This window comes from Eulemur rufifrons, chromosome 12 (genome assembly GCF_041146395.1).
Source record: "Eulemur rufifrons isolate Redbay chromosome 12, OSU_ERuf_1, whole genome shotgun sequence".
Lineage (NCBI taxonomy): Eukaryota > Metazoa > Chordata > Mammalia > Primates > Lemuridae > Eulemur > Eulemur rufifrons.
The window spans coordinates 18,228,736-18,250,572 of NC_090994.1; the positions used below are offsets into that span (position 1 = coordinate 18,228,736).

Genomic DNA, 21,837 nt, shown 5'->3' on the forward strand with positions numbered 1-21,837 from the left:
GACTTTTTAGATTTTACTTAAGGGAGGATGGTTCCTGCTGTACGTCTGAACTTGGGCTTGAGAAGCACACATGACAGAAAGAAAACTACTTCTAGACACAACTTGGTGACATGAGACAAGCGACAAATGGAGACATCTGGGTTTACAAGCTCAGTGTTTATATCTTTCTAGGTGCTTCTCTTAGCTGCCTCTGCGCTTTGACTCACCAGAGTATACTTCTGGCTAATAGATCAGTATCTAATCTCTGGCCTTAGGGTTTCTAATGACCAGTTTTGGATCATTAAACTTAAAAAACAAGTTATGGCCTGACTTTTTAAAATGCTGTTGCATTTCGGTTTTGTTTATTTCTCACTTGCCTAAAATATTTGCTGATAGCAGTTATACTATGGGCAGATATTGGCTACTTAGAACCCAGCTCTACTGATGCATGTGGAACCATACTTTGTTGATTTCTCCACTAGCTATGAATTTAATCAATCTACTGTATATTTATTTTTTTGATTTTTCTTTTTCTCTAATTCTACAGTTAATAGAACCTTAGAGCTTTTAAAATATTTTAAGCAAATTTTTGGAGATCTGAGATTGAAAACTATTTCAGAGGTATAATGGTAACTTGGTTTTACATGGTTCTTTTTTTATTTACAAATAATTTTACATCGTATTTGATAATCACAATAAACTTACGAGGCAAGACATCATTTTCCCTCATATTAAAGGTGGGAAGCAAGGAGGAAAAGGGAGAGAGAAAAAAAAAATAGTTGAATATTGTGAATTTCTTCACCTTTCATTCAGGCATTTCTGTATAAGGACTTATTAGCCGACTCCATTGGGAACCTGGCCTTTTTAAATTTATATAGTGCTTGTCTTGGGAATTTAGCTTGACTGTAACTATTACTTCCTGATATGTGACTTAAATCTTGATAACTTTCTGGCTTTGACTTTTCAGCCTTCTTTGATACTAAGTTTCTCTTATTTCTTACTAATGAAACTCATTGGTCCCGTGTTTTTGTTTTGTTTTTTTTCTGCATGTGAGATGTTTTATGCTCTGTCTGTACTTAAATACTGGTTTTCCTTCCTTTATCCTTGCTACCTAAAAGAATCTTGCTACTATGCGTCCCTAACTATTGGTTATTTATTAGCATGTTTTGTTTGATCCGAATGTAATTGCTCCAGTGGAGCTTGCATGGACTTTATTCCACGCTGTGTTTGGTCAGGATGTTTATGCCGATCCAAGTTGCCTGGAAATATTCTGACTCTTTTTTTTTTTTTGTATGCATGAAAGTTGACTTTCATTCTCTCTAAATATAGGGGTTCTTCTTTTTGGTTTTATGCTTCTTAAAATCAAGAAGGAATTATTTGTCTCACCTGTAGTGTGGCTCTGTGTAGAGTGGTATTTCTCAGAAGTTCACATAGCAATTGGTGTGTGGGATGTCTTTGCAGATGGACTGACTCCATCTTCATCTCTTTCAAAAGGCTTCAGGTCTAGAGTACAAAAATACTCCTTTTTGCTCTTTGAATATTCCTTTGACTTAAAGATGCTTCAGCTTTTCTGCTGCACTGTGTTCAAGTCCTCTTTCTCTAGGTGATACCAAGCCTGGCAAATTTCTAATTTAAGAGTCCAAGTAGCATGACTCAATAAAGCCTCATTCCACTTTTATGTTTTATAGAGTCTCCCATTAGAATATCAGTGTCAACAGAAGGAGCAAATACTTCTTCATGTAAGTACATTGAAATATTCTGTTCACTGGTTTTTAACTCAAGACGGTATCCGCTTCGGAAGATCATGTTTACTTCTATCCTCTGCCCTCGTTAAGGGACGGTGTATTAGTTTGATAGCAAGATGGCATTTGCTGGTAATATGTTTGGGGTCCATGAGGTATCCCCTTTCCCCCAGTAGACATAAGAGTGTTAAAAGATACAACATATGTGTTAGTTTTAGGATAATCTTGTGACTTTGAATGTTGGAAAATAATTGCTCGGCTTCTGAGGTCTAGGAGGTTATTTTCAGCTTGTTTTGACGCTTTCGACAACTGTCTGAAGCTTGATTTCCAGATGTTTGGGGCTTCTATTCCGAACTCCTCAGTTCTCATACAAAGTCTGCTGTGATGGAGTAAGGACACTATATATAGATGCCCTTAATTCAAATTTGATGGCAAGTGACTAATTATGAGAATGTTTGAAAGCAAGTCCCTAGGCAAGATCTCAGATTAGTTTTCATCTGTTTAATGTGAAATGTGCTGTGTGCATATGGACTTCTACAACTCTTAGATTGATTGGTGCTTTGTTCTGTGTCAGGGGGATTTCAGAAATTAGCAAGGCCTAGGAAAAAGAGTTCTTGATACTTATAAATTGAGACTGTCGTACTATTCAATTTTGATATTCAGCAGGGGAGTTTATCAGACCTTGAAAATTAAACTTGTAACTATCATCTTTCTCTTTCTTATTCTGGCTCTTTATTTAAAGCATTTCTCAGCTTGATAAGCTCTTCAATAAATAGATGTTCCTAGTTATTCTATTCTAATTTGGAGAATGTGTTGAAGGAACAATTTCCTTTTGCAATCAGCATGGTTGGAAACTCTTGAAAAGAAAGTGTGTACTTTTGGCAACTTAAGTGGTTTTGTCAATCTGTTCGAATAGATCCAGTTTGGACTAAAGTCTTTCCCTTTGGGTGGTTGGTACCAGAACTGTAGCTATATGGTGTAAAAATATCTTTTATTGCATGAAATATGGTATTTTGGCTGTATTTTAACTACATAAAGCATCATGTAACTGAATTGATGGCAACAATCTAGTAAGATCAAACAGGAAATGAAATGCAAAGAAGAGCTCAATGTGTGCTTCCTCTGTGTGCTAAGGACCCTTATACTATACTCCAAAATGGTAATCCCTGCTGGGCTGGGTTATTTGTTATTTAATTCTACTTATAAAGTGATTAGTATAATTATATGGATTTTACATAACTAGCAACGAGGAATCATATTGAGCTTTCGTTTTTTTTTTTTTTTTTTTTTTAAAGTGTCTATTATTCAAAAGCAAATACTAGGGTTTGGTTTTTGGGGGTTTTTTTAGGGTAGGTTTTTTTTGGCATTTTGTCTGAGGATAATTTCTCCCCTTCATGACTCATTGAATAAAGTTACTGAAACTCTTGTAATTGGAACCCCGCACGCTGTCACCAGTGGGGCAATGGATACTGTCCTTAAGCACATCTGAGCAGTTTTGGAATGGAAGAAAGACTTCTTCTGGTTTTCTGGAGCTTTGGGGAACTGAAATGAATCTCTTGGTTTACATTTCTATTCATTACAGTATTGGTGAGAGAGAAATAATTTTGAAATCTGAGTCTGTTCTCTAACTCTCAGCAGAATTATTTCCTGATATTTGGTAATGGTTTAGGACTGACACAGAAGGCTCTGTGTACCATGATGTTAAACTGTGTCACTGTGCCATTGTTGTACATCGGTCACGTGCCCGTGCCTGGTAGGTTCTCAGTAAATGTTGTTGAATTGATTTGTGAATACAGTTTTTGATCTCATGAAAATATGTTCTGTAATTTGAAAACATAAGGCAGTAGGGGCATGATTCTAGTCCAGCGTTGGTCATGACAGTGAAAGCAGCGCGGGGCACACGAGGCATTTCAAGACGGCCTCACGCAGGACTCTGCATTGCAAGGGAAAAGCTGTGGTGTAGAAATACCTCCATTTGGTACAGGCTGGTGGTGAAAACTTGAAGAATCAGCAGTCACAACAAGCTGGACTTAAAAATTCAAAATATATAAAAAATAAGTCACATGGGTGACTCTTGTGGAAATGTTCATGAGTCAGAAATAAGCAGCCTTGAAGAATAGATTTCTTTCCTCTTTATTTCAGCCAGAAAGGAGACACACACAAATCCCTGCATTTGAGAAGTGAATTCTGCTTTTATAATGTAACCATGCCTGCCTGGGCCACGTTCTTTGAACTGTTGATATTGGTGTTTTCTAAAGTAAATATGGAAAAGCCTTTCTGAAGTACTATGGATTCAGCAAACATTTGATATATAAAAACAGTTCTGGCCGGGCGCAGTGGCTCACGCCTGTAATCCTAGTACTCTGGGAGGCCGAGGTGGGCGGATTGTTTGAGCTCAGGAGTTCAAGACCAGCCTGAGCAAGAGCAAGACCCCATCTCTACTAAAAATAGAAAGAAATTATATGGACAGCTAAAAATATATATACACAAAATTAGCCGGGCATGGTGGTGCATGCCTGTAGTCCCAGCTACTCGGGAGGCTGAGGCAGAAGGATTGCTTAAGCCCAGGAGTTTGAGGTTGCTGTGAGCTAGGCTGATGCCACGGCACTCACTCTAGCCTGGGCAACAGAGTGAGACTCTGTCTCAAAAAAAAAAAAATAAAAACAGTTCTGTGTGCTTTGGGGGTCAGTATAAAAATGGAGAGGCAGCCAGCTACTTTTCAGTCCTCCAGGTACAAACGTACCTGCACACCCCTCTATGGGAAGGGCACCCTTGCTGCCAGGGCAGATTTGGAGAGCTTCTCACTGCAGGGTACATTTTTAGAGGGTTCAGTTGTGTTGGTTCATGTCCTTGTTCGTGCTCAGAACTCTGCCAAGTCCATCTCCTCTGCTGTATGTTTGCTCCAAAGCCTGATCGCTCCAGCCCCCAAAGAAGAAAACAAAAATCACCCACCTACACATCCAAAATAATAATGCAAATAATTTAGTATATTTTCTTCTAATAAGTGTTTTTCATTCTGGCTTCCTACTTATTCTTCATCCCCCTATCTCCTTAATGAATTGTAAGCGTTTTTCTCATGCCTTTAAATACTAATCAGAAACATAATGTTTTTTTTTTTTTTTCTAAGGAAGCCAAACATATTTATTTATTTAGACAGAGTTTCACTCTGTTGCCAAGGCTAGAGTGCCATGGCATCAGCCTAGCTCACAGCAACCTCAGACTCCTGGGCTCAAGCGATCCTCCTGCCTCAGCCTCCCGCGTAGCCGGGACTATAGGCATGTGCCACCATGCCTGGCTAATTTTTTCTATATATTTTTAGTTGTCCAGCTAATTTCTTTCTATTTTTAGTAGAGACGGGGGTCTCGCTCTTGCTCAGGCTGGTCTCGAACTCCTGAGTTCAAACAATCCACCCGCCTCAGCCTCCCAGAGTGCTAGGATTACAGGCATGAGCCACCGCACCCGGCCTATAATGTATTTTTTAAATCACTGAAACAATAAGGAAATCATTCTTGACTGGAGGTCTTAAGGGACTTATTTTTCATCTACAAACACTTTGTCAGTTTTAGCACCCTTTCTATTTATTTTTTCTACCATTTTGTAAATATGGATGAAATATCTGAATTGTTCATCCTTCCCTTTGTAAGACAGTTTTTATTACTCCTTTTTTGTTTTTAATTTGGAAACTTCCATTGTACATTCACTGTTTTTGGAGTTGTTAATTATAATTAAAACTACTGCTTATAATATCCTCCCAATAAAGATCAACATTATTTTCTTTATTTTTCTTATTTTATTTTGTTTTAATATATGTTGCTGCCGAAGCAGGCATGTATTTTATTTTATTTTATTTTATTGTAAATGAGGCATCTGTGACTAAAAAGTAATAAGTAATTGCCTAAATGAGAGTTCTGTTACACATAAGTGACACGTTTTAGAAAGAAAAGAACTTTACAAAACAGTCAATAGGACTATCTTGTTCCTCCTTTTATAGATTCAGCAAAAAAGTAAATGGATTGTTTAGAACAAGCTTAATGATGTCTCTTGGAAGAGCCAGCTGCTTGGTGACCCCATTTTGCAGACAATTCTGTTGACTGCTGTAAAAAATACAATTGTTATACCAACCACTTTAATGAATTAAGCACCATCCATTCCAATTTAATATATAAATGAGGGAAAGAAAGCTGAAGTGTCTAATGAATAGTCATAGGAAAGAAAATAAAGATAAGTCCCTGGGAAATTATCTTAAGTAGTACTATGTGTTTCAAATACTAATAATAGCAAACATTGATTGAAGGCTTGCTGTGTGTCAGGTACTGTGTTAGGTGTTTTACGTGAGTGACTCATGATTCTCGTAAAACCTTATTCCACTTTACACAAGATGAAACTGATGTATCTTGTCCAAATTCCCACAAGCAGCATGTACACTAGCCTGTTATCATGCATAAGGTTTTGTTGTGTCAAAGAAAAAGCCTTTAATGGATTGAAAAGTTGCCTTTGATGGGTTGGGAGCATGTGTGGTAGATTAAGGTAAATCAGTTGACTAGGACCAGTTGGGCCTCTATGATTTTTTTTTTTTTTTTTGAGACAAGGTCTTGCTCTGTCACCTAGGCTGGAGTGCAGTGGTGCAATCATAGCTCACTGCAGCCTCTAACTTTTGGGCTCAAGCAATCCTCCTGCCTCAGCTTCACCAGTAACTGGGATTACAGGTCAGGAGCCACTTCACCTGGTTAATTTAATTTTTTTAGACACAGGGTCTTACCGTGTTACCCAGGCTGGTCACGAACTGTTGGTCTTGAGCCATCCTCCCAGCTCAGCCTCCAGAGTAGCTGGGATTACAGCCTTCGGCCCCAGCGCCCCACTCTCCTAGGATCTTAATGTTACACATCGAAGCATGACAGGTGAATGAAATGGAAAGAACACAGACAGGATGGACTCATGCTCTTAAGTCTAAATACTAATGCTGCTAATTACTATGTCATCTTAGGCAAATGGCTTAACTTCCCTGAGACTCCGTTTCTGTCTGTATGATCCTGTTTATCTTAAACATATATTGGGAAGCCTAATGTGAGAAAATGAATGTAAATCATTTAGCACAGCCCTGCTTTAAGGTGCTGCCCTCCCCCATATAGGGAAGAGAACTTATGTGAAAATGTGATACGGCTCTAAGAGGACGATAATCAGGGAATCCTCACATCTTACTTGAATGTTGAACTTGAATGTTGGAAAATATCCTTATTGTTGGAGAAGGAAACTAGTTTATGATTTTCAGCCTAAATGATGCTGCTGAAAGTTCTTTGCCAGGAAATCACAGTGTCTTTTCAAAATATTATATATGCTCAGCTAAGGCTGCATTTTAAAGGCACTTATCCAAGAAGTCCTTTCTGAAATCTCTGAATGAAATGAACAATTCAGTCTTTGATTTGGCACCTAAAAGAGCTACAGGAAAAAACGTCTTTTGTCTGTGGAGACATTTCTGTCCTAACAAGATACAGCATTTTCCCTTGCGAATAGCACAGTCATATGTATTGATTAGATTGGACCAGGTCTGGATGGTCCATTGGTGAGATTTTTGACCTGTGGTTCGTACATTCCACCCTCAGCTATAACTGACTTACCTGCTTTAATGGTAGAGGAAACTGCAGGGACCTTTGCTAAATGATTCTCAGCTGGAGAAAAATGACTTTTCAATGTTGGATCTTTATTGGCAGTGAAATGTAAACCTGTCCTGTCACTGTCGGAGAGCTACTTCTAATTGAATGCAAATTGAGTTTTCAGATTTCTATAAACAGCATTTCCACGGGTTGGTGGCTCGGCCCACTGTAGAGAATGACAAACAAATTACCATGCATCATACTGCAATAAAATAATAATTTAAAAAGAAAATTGCCCAACTAATATTTACTCCATCTTTCTGATTGTCTGGAGAGTTAGTTACAGACTTTTAGGACAACACAGTGACTTGGAACAAGAGTTGGAGCTTGTATATCGTGGCCATTCATGCGCCCAAGCAAGTTACTGCCTTCATGTCCTGTTCATTTATTTTAGGTGAATGTATCCTACTTTGTTTTTTAAAGTACTGCCTGCAACTGTAATCAAATTCTTCACTTCTGCCTTTGCCGTTTCTAAAGTCATCCAGTGCCTTTCGTTGCATTCAACTACTGGATGAGATGATCCAAAAACTTTTGATCAAGCTTTAACCTTTTGTATTCGGTTGAAATTAACCTTTTACAAAATGATTCTTTTGAACCCTAAAAGTATATGTTTGTAAGTTTGCGTGTGTGACATGCATATATAAATAGATGATATTTATATCATACTTTATATTTTATAAGACAGATTTTCCTATTTTGAGTCATTTATTCACACAACTCTGTGGCTTAGATTTTATCCCATTTATCCAATGAGAGACTCAAGATTCAGACTTGTCCAAATTCAAAGACCACATAGGTGGCAGAGCAGAAATTTAAATCTGAGTCTTGTCATTTCAAATCTCATGGTCATTTATTAAAATGTCTTACGGGATCTGTACAGCTAGCTTGAGGGATGGCTTTCTTTAAAAAAAAACAAAAGGTATCAAAATGGAATTGTTATAAAGCTCCAGGAATATAATCACACTTACCCTACTTAGCCAAAAGCCAGCTTTTATAAAAATGATACACTCCACAATCTACAGAGTAATGAAATGGACAGGACAGTCCTTAGTTAGTGGCAATAAGATTCAAGAGTTTAATACTATAAAAGGAGGCAGAAACTGTTGGTCTAGAACTTTCTGAGTGACTTGTTACTTTGAGAATAATGTTGGGTGTATTTCAAGACAGGCTGTTACAGAGATGGGAATAATGTTGAAGCCATTGTGCTAATAAGAATCTGATCTTCAGCTGGTCCGAGTGCAGTGGTGTTTACAACTAATTGATCACAACCAGTTACAGATTCCTTTGTTCCTTCTCCCTTCCCGCTGCTTCACTTGACCAGCCTTTAAAAAAATTAAAAAAAGAATCTGATCTTCATCAAATAGCCACATCTTCCTCTGCAGTAGTTTGGTGTTTGAGAGAAACGCATTGCCTTATTCCAGGCTAACTACTATTTAATTTATTTCATAATATCATAAATCCTGGAAACTCTTTGCATGGTAGCTAAATTCATTATAGCAAATTATCAGATATGGAGCAGTTACTTCTCTGTATTTTATTCTTTTGGGGACTTTTTACTGGAATATTCTCTTCGACATTTTTTTTATCTTCCATTACTTTGATTATCAACTGGAAGAAGGAAGGATATCTTTATTTTGCCTGTTTTAAGAGAAATATTGAAACTTTAATGTTTTTAACCGTTAGAGCTAGAGCAGTGAAATAGATTATACAGGGTGTCCCAAAAGTTGCCATACTTAGGGAAAATGGGAAATTGTAGCTAAATGTACCTTTATTTACAAAATATTCATTACAAAATTTTATAAAAGTTTTCCTTTGTATGGAGACTTTTGGGACACCCTGTATGTAAATTTTTTTTTAATTAAAAAAAAAATGGTTCAGTGGAGGCAAGAGGATGGAAACAGAGAGGAACACCAAGAAAGCATCTAGGGGGACAGAGCTAGCAAGATTGTGACAAGGGTACATGTGCTGAACTTGGTGGCTTTCATCGGTCTTCATTTTTTTCAAGTTATCTAGGGATCTGAGATACAGGAAGATGGGAAAAGAGGCCTTTAAATGAAAAGACCCTGGAAGCTATAAGAGAAAGCTCCCTCCCTGCTCCCCGAAAAAGAAGCTAGGGAAGGGGAACAGCATGATAGTGCAGCAAAATAAGAAATCTGGACAGTGCCTTAGTTTAGGGAAGTAACAAGTGATAGAAATTTGGCTCCGAAGAGGTTAAATATAAAGGGACTATACTGGCATTCATGGTGGGACCAGTTTGGTCCAGAGCCTGCAGCGCTATAATCTACTGGTTTCTTGGTCTTTATGCTTTGCCTCTCTACAGACATTAGTGAGCTCCATTCTCAGGGGGTTTTCTCAGCCTGACAAGCAGATGGCTGCTGGCTTTAAATAAACCCCTATCTTTATAGCTCCTAATCTCTAAAGAAGGGAAAGTCTACTCCTTATCCAAACAGCAAATTTTAGGGAAGAATCTGATTGGCCCTGATTGCATCATATGCCTGCCCCTAAATTACTGTATCCAGGGAGATTAATGACTCCAGTTGAATGGGGGCTGGGTCCTGTATCCCCTGCTGTGTGTGTTGGGGTTAGTGAGGGCAGATGGGCCCAGCCCCCTGGGGACAGCCTGGTGCAGGTTCACTACAGAGAGGAGTTCTGTGTCAAAACAAGGAAAAAGCGAGCTAGACAGGAAAACCACAGTATGGTCATCTACAACTGATGAGCAAACAACCTTTGAAAAATCAGGAAATAGATAATTAATAATAGAATCTTAAAGGAAAATTAAAAATAGATATTTTGAAAATTCTGTTTAATTTAGGCAAATAAAACTAAAGCAGGATGAGCAATCTGAACAAAATAATGAGTTAGAAAACGGAAGACAATTCCAATATTGTTTTTTAAAAGACTCTTTATTAGTACATTATAACCGTTCTTAAGAATGCCTTCTCCTTTAACCCAGGAAATTATGCCTTTTGGAAGAAAAGGGAGAAAAGTAGAGAACTGAGTTACAGTTTTCAAATGCATGGGAAGCATTTTGAAATTTGTAAAACATTCTAACTTAAGAGGTTAAAAATCAGAGTTCTTGATACAGATCTTTAAAAAATTCCATGATTAAGGAGATTTTGAAAAATTGCTAGTTTCTTTTACTGGAGTAATTGTATGTTGATTTGTTGTGGTTTTTTTTTTTAATTGGAAAAGAAAAAGAAGCATTTTTAACCCATTTCATTTAATATTGTTTGGAAAACTCAGCAGGTCTTGTTTAAATGTGAAGTAACACTGGTTGAGGCTTTATTAGCCTCATAGACATCGCCATTTAAACCTACAGAAAATAATGATTCTGGTAGTTCATCTGGGGGCATCTCCCACTTTTCTCTGTTCCACTCTTGTTATACTGCATCTAGGATACGAGGTGCTTGGATACTTGATTCATTTCTTTAATAAAGATTCTGTGAATACATAGTTCAACTAATCATCAAAGAGTGCTGGAATGGCACTTTTCATTTTATCTCTGTCTCATAGAGGTCAGCAAAATCTTAAAAACCAATTATATGGGCCACTGGGGGTTATATCCTAAAACTGTGCTCATCTCCCTTCAATTTCTTAGCTACCTGTATTTAGATGATGTTGGGCTTAGGTTGAATTTGTTCATCCAATTTGAGCTATTGGTTTGTTCTTTGCTGAGATATTTCATAATCTCCTCTTGAGTGAATACAAAGTTTTTAAAGAATGTCAAAAGGAGAGAGCAAGAGAAAAACATAAAAGGAGAAAGAGGAAAGGAGGGAGAAAGGGAGGGAGGGAGAGAGAGAAGCACACACAAGAATGTCTGGCTTTGCTAAAGTATTGCCGGAACTTTTATTTGTAATTATCAAAAATTTAACCAGTCTTTTAATTTTTAAAAGGAATTTTGGACTATTAATCTCTCTAGCTCAATAGTAAGGAAAGTAAAATATAGATAGTGATAGTGACTCCTAAGGTCAAATAGCAAGTGAGTGGTGAATGTAGGATCATAAAATTTGATGGCCCTGTTTTTGCTCTTTGATTCCTAGATCACTGAAAGCTTTCTCTCTCTTTAATTAAAATAAACAAATAGTTAATAACCCAGTTCCTACTGTATTCTAGCATAAGGCCGGGAACTGTAGATGCATGTTTCTTAGGAGGTAGTGAGGGGAGAAGGGGGGATAATTGGGGGAGATGAATAGGTCTGAAGGAGTTTACAGTGAAGTAAAAAGGTTAATTGTGGTTAATTGTGCATAATGACACATAATCATCGTGGAAAGTAGAACATGGCAAGGGGCAGACTTTTAAATCAAGTTATTTTATTTTAGTTTTTAGAATACTGTTTAAGATAGAAAACCCATTTGTGTTATGTGATTTAAAAGGAAATAATATTTGGATCATTTTTTAAAAATTTTACCCTTGTCTTCTAAAGTACCAAATGATTGTTTCTGCTTCATTTTTTAAAGCTCATTCCTTTTACCAAGAAGTCAGAATCCTGAAATTTATTCCATTTAAAAAGATGACGAAATTCTATAATATACCCTTAAAAGTAAAAGACTAAGAAGATTAAGAGGTGCCAGAAATTAATTCACACTAAAAATAGGTTAGGAAAGCAGTGTGCAAAACTTTTAAAAGAATTTAGAAATTTAACTGGAAACATTCAGAGGATCATAATCATAGTGTGGTAAGTTGAATTACTGTTGATTATTAGACATGTATCCTTGATGCTTAGATGGATTTACAAAGTCTATGTAACATATCTGAGGAGGTATTTTTATTTACGTACCTGGAAATGTATATGGAAAAGTTGTCATTTCTTAATTTTATTTTCATTAAGACTTTTTAAAAATAATTTTTTAAAAGAGTATTGAATTGACCCAAAGGTAGGAAAAATGGTACATTTGAAAATGTTTGCCTAATTATAATTGAGTGATCCAATAGTAAATTAAAAGATTAAAGTAAATTAATCCATTAAGATTATTAAGTATTGAAAGCAAAATTTTCCCTTTGTGATGATTCCCTCCTCAATTTTCTTAAAATTCATTTATTGAGAGTAGTGACTAATTGACAAGAAGCTTCTGTGTCATTTGATCAAGTTTTCAACTACAAACTCCCCATATGGAAATTAAGATATATTAAGGAAAAATATTCCATGACACAATATTTAAAATGTTATTTTATAATGTTCTGTATAAATGTCATCCTCTATTTTAACCTAGAGATGTAGCTATTTAGTCAGACTATAAAAATGCATTGTCCTTCACAAATAATGTAGCTTTGAAAACAGATCATGGTTTTGTTTTTTAAATAATTCTCAGTCTATAAAGCTTTGAAGGGAGTTGCTGCGTTAAAACAAACAAAAAAGAGTTGTAAAATCTAATGTGCCTCATCCCTGATGAAATGTGCTAGGAGGAATTCACCTTGTCACAGAGGATAATTTTATGATAAATGTGACATGAAGGGAACATGAAAAAGAATAGCCTTACATATATCCGAGAGAAAATTATTTAAGTGGCCATAATGGGGTTTTCTTACAAGTTTTGTGCATTTTCCTTACTTGATCCAGGTGGGTTCTTTTTCTCTGTAGTCCTCATTGCAGCTTCTTAATTTCACCCCCCTAATGCTCCGAACCATAAACGTGTCTTTGTTCAGACTTTCTCCAAGCTATCTGTGAGAAAATAAACCATACAAAGAGGCCCTGGGTATGTTTTAGGATAAATAGATTATGGGGGTGGAAGAATTACCTTGTATGTGCAAATGAGACTCTGTGTGTAAAAACAAGATAAGCTTTAGGAGGGAAATAGATGACTCAAGGGCACATAGAGGTTTACTAGAACGTTTAAAAATGTTTTTACAGTCCAGGTAAAGGGAACTGAGATTTAAACTCGTCCGGCTTAGGGAAAAAAATAAATAACAATGAAACATAACATATACTACGTGTACACACAGAAACAAGTCTTATAATAAAACTTTCCACTTTTTTTTTTTTTAAGTTTCTAGAACATTGGCTGTGATCTTTTGGGTAAAAAGTGTATCGAGGAATAAGTCTAATAGAAGTTTCTGGCAGAGAGAGTCTTCATGAAGAATAGGGTTGGCTGTAATCTCAGTACTTTTCAAAACATCATAACTTCCTCCCACCCCCACCTTTTTACTAGAAGTGCAGACCTGGATATATTTTATTAAAATGATGCTCTGAAATTATAAAAAAAAAATTATTTGTCCGATCAAGGAGCAAAAGCAAAACCTTTATTATTTTGTTGTTATACTGAGATGTTAGACTATCTTTAATGCCCAGCATTGCTCTCTTAGTGGTCTGAAAGCTCTTGCTTAAAAACACAGACTGTGCACATCATTTCCCACATTGGAATGCAAGATACTAAGGGAGGAATTTTGGTTTATTTGTTTCTATTTCCATATCACTATGCCAGTTTCCAGGAAGTATTTATTAAATGGATGTCAACATCAACAGTGAGTTAGTGAATATTTTTAGTTCAATTATCATCATTTTTTCAAGTTGCACACATGTACAATTAATAGAAAATCACCTTAACCTTAAATCGCCAAAATAGATATTTAAATACTTTAAAGCCAAAGTTTTAAAAAATAACATTGGCTTAATATTTCTCAGGGAATTTGTAACATTTTGAGAATCATCTATGCTCTAGATGCTTATATATTAAATGTATTTCTAGTCTTTACATCTGGAAGGAATTTCTTCATTGTATCACAAATACTTGTCTTCATGGTGACTTGTACGAATTCATTTCTCCTTTGTTAGGATTATCACAAATTATTCGAGAATCTGTTTATTAACTGGTCGCTGTTCCTCTCTGTGGTGCTGAAGAGGCACTTGTTTGGGAATAAGGGAATTGCCACAATAGTTTCAATAAGGTGGATTTTTCTCTTATTATCATTAAAAAATAACAAAAACGAATAATTTTTAAATGAGCACCTACTATGCATCAGATGCTTATATCTGAGCACCTGATATATGATAGCACATAGTATATAATAGTCCCATTATATAGATGGAGAGACTCACAGAGGGTCAGACAATTCAATATTTGTCAAGGTTATATAACAAGTAGTAGGGAAACAGGATTCACTGCTAGCCTTTCTGACTTCTCATCCTGTGTTCTTTTCACCCATGAACAGCAGAGGTTCAGGGTGAAAGAAAAACAGCCTCAGAGAACTCCCCTTGTGACTTCTGTCATACTAAAGACCATATGATCATTGCAGCTGCTTTCAGAAATGGCCTTTTTCCTCTAATGAAATGGCCAAATCAACTCCATGAATCCAGGTTCCTAAGCAAGGTTATGAAAATGTATACACATTTGCTCTGATAAATGGCATTAAAACTGGAAAATTTTAGGGACCGAACTATATTCGTTTGGTACTTAAATAATTTAAAAGGAATACCATGAATCTCTCCCCCTCCACCACCCACTACACGCATTTGAGATGCGGAGATATTGATTAGAGTGTGGTAGATAAAATGCATATGTATTAAATATCCGAAATGCTCAGGTTATTCAAAGAAAAGAATAAACATGGGATACTCAGCCTCAAGTGCTTCATCCTTGATTTTAATAGCGACTTTCAGATCAATTTTGAGACGCAAAATACAACATAGCTTTTGTTTAAATCTCAAATTGGCATGGACAGTTATTTGGTTTTAACGATCCCTACAGTAAGTTTTCTTTTTTGCATGTTTAGATCAACTTATTTTGTCAGCTTTTAGGGTTTTTTTTTTTCCCCGCCTAGGCAAGATGGCATTCTCTTCCCCTGCTGCTGTTAACATTTAAAGCATGCCACCTCTTGTGCTGTGGTGTAAATTCCAAGTGACTGACGATGATTAAACAGAAAATGAAACTTGAATGGCAGTATCTCAAAATCTACTTAAAGCCATGACAGATATCTCTCTGTAGCAATACATCAGTTTGAACACATGAAGAATAAGAAATTGTGTTTTTTTATGTGTGCCTGGGTTTCTTTTTCTTTGAAATCAAAGGGGAAAACATGCTGATTTTTCCTGGATCACTGAGACAATAATATGGGTTTCTAAACAGGGTGGACAAATACATATACAAAATTAATTAGACCCGAACTTGCAATCTCTTACTGTGCACACACCTCTTTTCTACCAGTTGTAATTTCTCATTTGTGTACAGATACTGTAGTAACATCTGAAAAAAAAAAAAGAGTGTATAACTGTAATTAAAAAGCAAGCACTTGAGAAAGATAAGACACAAAGAATTAATTGGGATTACAGCTCTTCTTTCTGTATTGACTGCAGAAGCTGGGTGATCTCCCGAATTGTGCTTCAGGAGTGATCTCAAGTCTCCCTCCAACCCCCAAGGCTCTCCTTTTTTTTAGCATTTGTTATTACTTAGCTATTTTATTTGGCAGGGATCGCTTCTATCTCATCTTCTAATGCACTGGCAAGGTTCCTATTGCCAATAGCTTAGAGCCTACTACTGCTAGGGTAAGTGGCACAGCCGAACTTTCTAGCCTCTGCATCCTTATAAATAATGCATGTGGTTTCCTGTAACTACATGAACTCTCAGACTTTTGTAGGCATTTCTTTGTTAGTCAGGGTAAAAGACCTGGGAGATGAACAGTTGTGGAAATAGTTATAGGCAGTTATTATCACTGATTAGGACCTGACTCTGTGATACATGCATTAATCACTGGGTTAATGCTAATGGAATGCTTATGGTATTTATAGTAGACATAAATAAGAGATATAAAAAGAATACCTTTGCAGACTAAACTGCACATTTAATTCAACATGCAAAGCTCTGACAGTGTTAATCTAGGACCCTTTGAGACTCTGTTGCCCATAATTGGACCTCATTTACTCCTCATTTTTAAAACCTCTTTTAATTTACACAGAATCCATTGATTTTTTGGGGAGTGGGCGGTGTGCGCACCTTGTTCTTAAGAACAATAGCAAGGAGATAGTGGTTAAAGATAATACCTAATGCTCCAAGTAGCCTAGTGGTGTAAAAAATTATTGGTTTTGTAATGAAGAAGATAAGTTTCTATGTTAATAAGCTATTAGCAAAGTAAGTATGTATACTCATACTTTTAACTTCGAAGTGTTTATAAAGGTAGGTAATTAAAAGTTAATGTTTCATTTTTGCGCATCAGAGAAATTAGTATTTAAGTAAGAGAAGCCCATTTTTAAAAATGAAAATCATTTTAGCAGTGTTCTTTGAAAATGTACCTTCAAGCAATATTGATATAAGTTTCACCACAGTATATGCCCTTTTTTCCATTGGACATGCCATAATTGGACATGTCACAGAATGACGATGTTCAGCATTTAAGGTTATGTTGTAAGGACAAAAAGTTCAAATTGATTTAGATGTTGAATGAGGAACTTGTTGTTCTAGGACCTTGTATGTTTTCATCAGAATTAATTGAAACAAGGAAAAATTATGTTTCTAACTAGATACAGGATATTAATCCTGATCATTTTATTATTGATTTCTTTAATTGCCACCTTTATTCATCTCTGAGCAGCTCATACATTTATGAAGATTGATAGCTTGTAACTTTCTTTACTACTGAAACTGGTCCTCTTTAGCATTTGACATGCCAGTGATTTTGCAAAGCTAAGTTGTTACCAGAACTAATGTTTAATCGAAATGTTTAATACTTATTTTTTGAATGATGTCAAACTTTCTTATTGATTAAACTAGGTTCTATAAGCAACTAATTGTTAAATTAAATCATTAGATCTATATCTGTATGCATGTAATTCAATTTTTTCTTTTTGATTTTGACTACCGTGTTTTTCTTTGCTGAAATTTTAGAATTTCTATGAAGTTAACATTTAATAGTTCACTGTACTTTGAAACGTACATTGGTATCACCAGTGAATAAGAAGTCTTCATTTGCAAAAAAGATAATAAAATAATATATAAATGCCATATTCAATTTATTTATTTTCATTTACCCATCTATGACAATCAAGCTTTTTAAGAAATCAGCCATTCGTTACATTCCTACTAGTCTGTTTTGGTGGGTGTTTTGTTTTGATGGTTACTGAGAATGGAAGCAGATGGATTATGTTTTTCTGCCTCTAATTGTCCAATACGTCCAAAGGCCTCTTGCCTAGCCATAGCCTGTCCCTTCTGGAATTGAATCTCTGCATTCTTCTTCTATCACTAGTCAAAACAAAACACTATCAGAAGAAAACATTTTCATAACTGGATCCTGAGTGAAAGAAAATCTCAGGTACTTAGACATACGTATACAATAAACAGTGTTTCCTGACATTGTTTTTATTTTTATTTTTATTTTTATTTATTTTTATTAAAAAATAAAAAAAAAACTCGAGTGTGTCAGCTGCACAAATAGAATCCATTATAAGACTATGGACTCTCACTTCTGAAGTCTTTGCCTTTGTGTTAGGCTAAGAATAGGAAAACTAAGTCTTGCATGAGAATATAAATACCGTGGGAGCAGGAAGTCTTTTCCCCTTATGCCTCCCTCCTCTTCCTCTCAGTCTTACGTACATATGAGGCACTTGCTAAATCGTCATTGAATGAATGAATTAAAGAATGAGCGAATGAAGTTGCCAAAGACAGCAGGGACGAGATCAACATAGGATGTGTCTGGAAAAACCTAGAAAAAGCTTATATTTTAAAAATTAAATGGGGAATCTGTGGCAGAAGAGGCATTAACTAAAGACCAAATCTTCCCTTTTCGCTGAAATTCGAGTAATTTCTAACTTGCTGCAATTGCACAATGTTTTCAATACGAAATTTCTTTAAAAAAATTGAAAGGGAGATTATATTTTCCTACTAAGCTCTGAGTTTCTGGCATACCTTCTTCCCTCATCGTGTTGATGTCAGAAGTAAGCGACAGAGGGCCATCATACTGTTTAGTACATTAACATTTTTGATTCATCTATTTACCAGCAACGTCATTTAAAATGGGGTGGCTTCATTGTGACCAGTATTAAGCTACATACCATAATTAAGTGGACAAGCCAATGTTGCACATGAAATTGGTGTTGGAAAAAGGTGCACCGATTTAAGAAATACTGAGGTCCGTCCGGAAAGTATCCAGCCATTGTTAATATACATACACATATTACCTGGCTGAATACTTTCAGGGCAGACCTCATAGATCTGTCCAGAGGGGAAATTGTCAAATGTATGTGAACTTGTACATTCTCTTTATCATATTTTATCGTCGTCTTCTTCCTTCTCCTCCCCCTTCAGTCTTGTGTAGGTCCAAATAAAAATTTTACTGTAGAGCTCAACGAAAAACAATCTCTTACCTAACCAATATTTATGACCTTTCTTTTTGAAAGTCGTCTTCCATTGGAGCAGTGGTTAATGCAGTGTAACGTTATTGTACAGTCGTAGGAAAAATGGTCTTTGAAATCTGATGGTTTCACCACTGACTGTGTAATCACGAGTTATCTTTGAATCTTCTCGAATCCTTACTTTTCCCATCTGTAAAATGAGAATAATGCCACTTACTTTGCAGACGATTATAAATAAGAACAGATGTATTTATACTACTTGGCACAATGTCTGACCTGCTTCTGTTTTTCATAGTCAGCCATCTCTTCCATTTCCTAAGGTGACTCAGACCTTACCACTCTCAAAATCTGAATCATGCCTTCACCCTCTACAGGGGTCACTTGCTATTTCAGAGAAAAGAGTGACTGTAAAATGGAAATTATTTTATCGTCCTGCCACCAAACCTGCAAAACCCAGCACAGTGCCTGGCACATGCATTCTTTCGATGGATAAGTGCGTGGATAGCTACATAAATTAACATATAGAGTAGGTCTTTGGAAATGGTAGCTATTTTTATTATAACTAATACAGTGACCTTAAAATTTGAAATCTGCCTTTGAAAAGCAGGTCATCTTGAGGTTTTCCATATTTTACCTGCCAGCTTGTGAAAAGAAGTTAGTTTAAATGCTGAAGAGCACATTCTAGATCAGTTGCTGCATGTTGGCTGAATTACAGTAATGCCATTTCATTCTGAGTTGGACAACTCAAGCATTTAGCCCTGATTTTTTTTTTTTTTGACAGTAAGATAATTATTTTTGTACTCAACAAACACATTTTTCCCCAGCCATAGGTTATGTAAAGCCACCTGTTCTAAAAGTACAGTTAGCTCTGTGCATGAGATGCCTAAAAATGTTTTCCATTCTCATTGCACTTTTTAAAAAAAAATTTTAGAGATCCCTCTGCTATTCTTTTGCACTGCCAAATGCTTAGGCACCTTGCAAAACTGCTTAATTAGCACTATTTATCTCACTAGATTCTTTGGTTTTAAAGGTGTGAACACATAATGATAATTTAATTGTTGATGTACTCTGAAGTTTCCCATCCAAAACTTTTTTCTTGGAATCTTTTTGGGGGTGAAAAGGAAGAATGAGGGAGGTGTCTTTTTAGATGTCTTTGCTATCAATGACAGCAGTAGATATTTGGAAGGCATATACTCAAAGAAATGGGTGGGCTAAATCCAGGTATTTAACCTGGAGTTAAGGAGACTTAACCTGAGGGTGAGGTATTTCTCTGACCTCTAATAACATAGTTGTGGCGAAGCCTCAGGGAAGAATGTTTGAGAAACACTTCAGAAGACTTACATTCGTTTTAGAATTCTATCTAAAAGCATTTCAAACCATGCAAGTTAAGCCTATCCTTTCTTACGAAGGTGGAGGCCAAAATGAAGCATATTGTTCAAACTCTCTTCACGGCAGTGATATGTAAAAGAAGTACATTTCCTGTTAAGTTAAATTGCTCTGCCTGCCTCTTACTGTCAGGGACGTGATTTAGTTAAATACAGATGCTTTTAGAGGGGCTTTGTATTGCATCATACATATTTAATAGTGTATAAAATATCTGTAGGAATAACTGGGTGGGAAATACAGCAGTGGAGAAGCTCAAGCTCCACATTAGAGCTCTGGCTTTATAGTGCCCACTGGCCAGTTGACCATTGGAAAAGGTCTATTTCGTCTGCGAGTATCCCCTATATTGCACAGATTCTGTTTATTTCAACAGACTGAAGCTGTCCCTGTAACCCTTCTGATTTTGTCAGTAGTGTGAACTGTCCATCTTCCCTAGTCACATTAGTCATAGATATTCCAATTCCCTAGTGATGGAAGGATAGCATTAGGGAAAAATCCCTTCTTAATACATGAAATGGTATTGAGTAGGGGGGAGGGGTGCGGAAAAAGCTCTTAGATTTTTCTACAGCAATTAATGGTTTGCCATGTAAAGATACCTCACTGTCATTAGATAATGGTTCAAATTATATGTCTTTTACCCTTGATGTAGTTTTGAAATTCATCTTAAAAATCAGTTCCTTAAAGTAAAAGTGGTAGGGCTAGGCAGGATGTGTGTGTGGGGGGAGGGAGGGAGTGCAATGTAGGAAAGGAATTAAATAACCAAGTGTAGGTTACTAAATGCAGAATTGGTGGATTATTTCTTTGGCAGAGGTAATGAATTTTTATAGTAAAACTTTCCTATAGCACATCAAGACGGGTTCTCTATAATGGTCAGAAACCACCATAAATTAAAAAAAAAAAATTCCAGCATTTTATTACAAAATTTTCAAACATAGAAGAGCTGAATGAATTGTATAGTAAGCAAACTTATACCCAGTACCTAGATTTTACCATTAACTCTTTCCTACATTTTCCTATCAAATGCCTACCCATGCATCTATTCAACTCTTTTTATTTTTTGATGTCATTTCAAGTAGGTTGCGTATATGAGTTCATTCTCCCCCCAAATATCTCAGTATGCATGTTGTATATATTTTTATTACATTCTTTAAAAGAATATGTAGGTAATGGATTATGCCAGCAAATAGAATATACTTTTTCTTGAATAAGCCACCATATTTGGACCTGAGGTCTTCTAGTCATCCTATTTCTGAGTATGCCTTGGCCAGCAGAAGTCACCTATTTCCACTTAGCTATCCACTTAGTTTGATGAAATGCTGTTGAATAACTGAGTCCAGATGTGAATGTTAGTCTCTGAATATCTTTCAGAAAGAGGACCATTGAGTTGTGACCACAGGTGATCACAGGAGGTTAAATGGGGTAAACTTTCAAATAGAAACAGTCCCAGTGAAAGGGTCAAAGTGAGATGTTTCTATACAGATCATCCATGGCATTCGCGACAGAAAATATAAACTCTCCAATCAAGTGTCTGTAGCTACATTAGCAGTACGTGACTGAAGAGCTTTTCTTTGTAGAAATTCATTGAAAGGTAGGAGCAATAAACATGAATTCTGGTCCTGACTCTGAAATTAATTCCCGTATGACTCTAGGCAGGTGGTTTTTACCTCCTGGGAACTTTTTTCTTCTTGTATAAAATAAAATTCATGGATAAGGACTATTGTTCCAGCTCCAACGTTCCATCAATGAAAAATCTGAATCTAATTATTACTGAGATTACGGTTTGTCATTGCATGAAACCTAAGTCCTT

The 21,837-nt window shown here is 36.1% G+C and overlaps 1 protein-coding gene across 8 annotated transcripts in view; it reads left to right on the plus strand.

Annotated features, from left to right (window-relative positions):
* NRG1 (neuregulin 1) overlaps positions 1-21,837 on the plus strand; it is a 983,723-nt gene that overhangs the window by 841,269 nt on the left and 120,617 nt on the right. For 6 of the 8 annotated variants that reach the window (XM_069485242.1, XM_069485241.1, XM_069485240.1 and 3 more), the window contains exon 5: positions 1,668-1,718. The exons of the other annotated variants lie outside the window; for them this stretch is intronic. In XM_069485242.1, the coding sequence (XP_069341343.1) occupies positions 1,668-1,718 (51 nt within the window). The remainder of the gene's footprint in view (positions 1-1,667; positions 1,719-21,837) is intronic. 8 annotated transcript variants of the gene reach the window in all.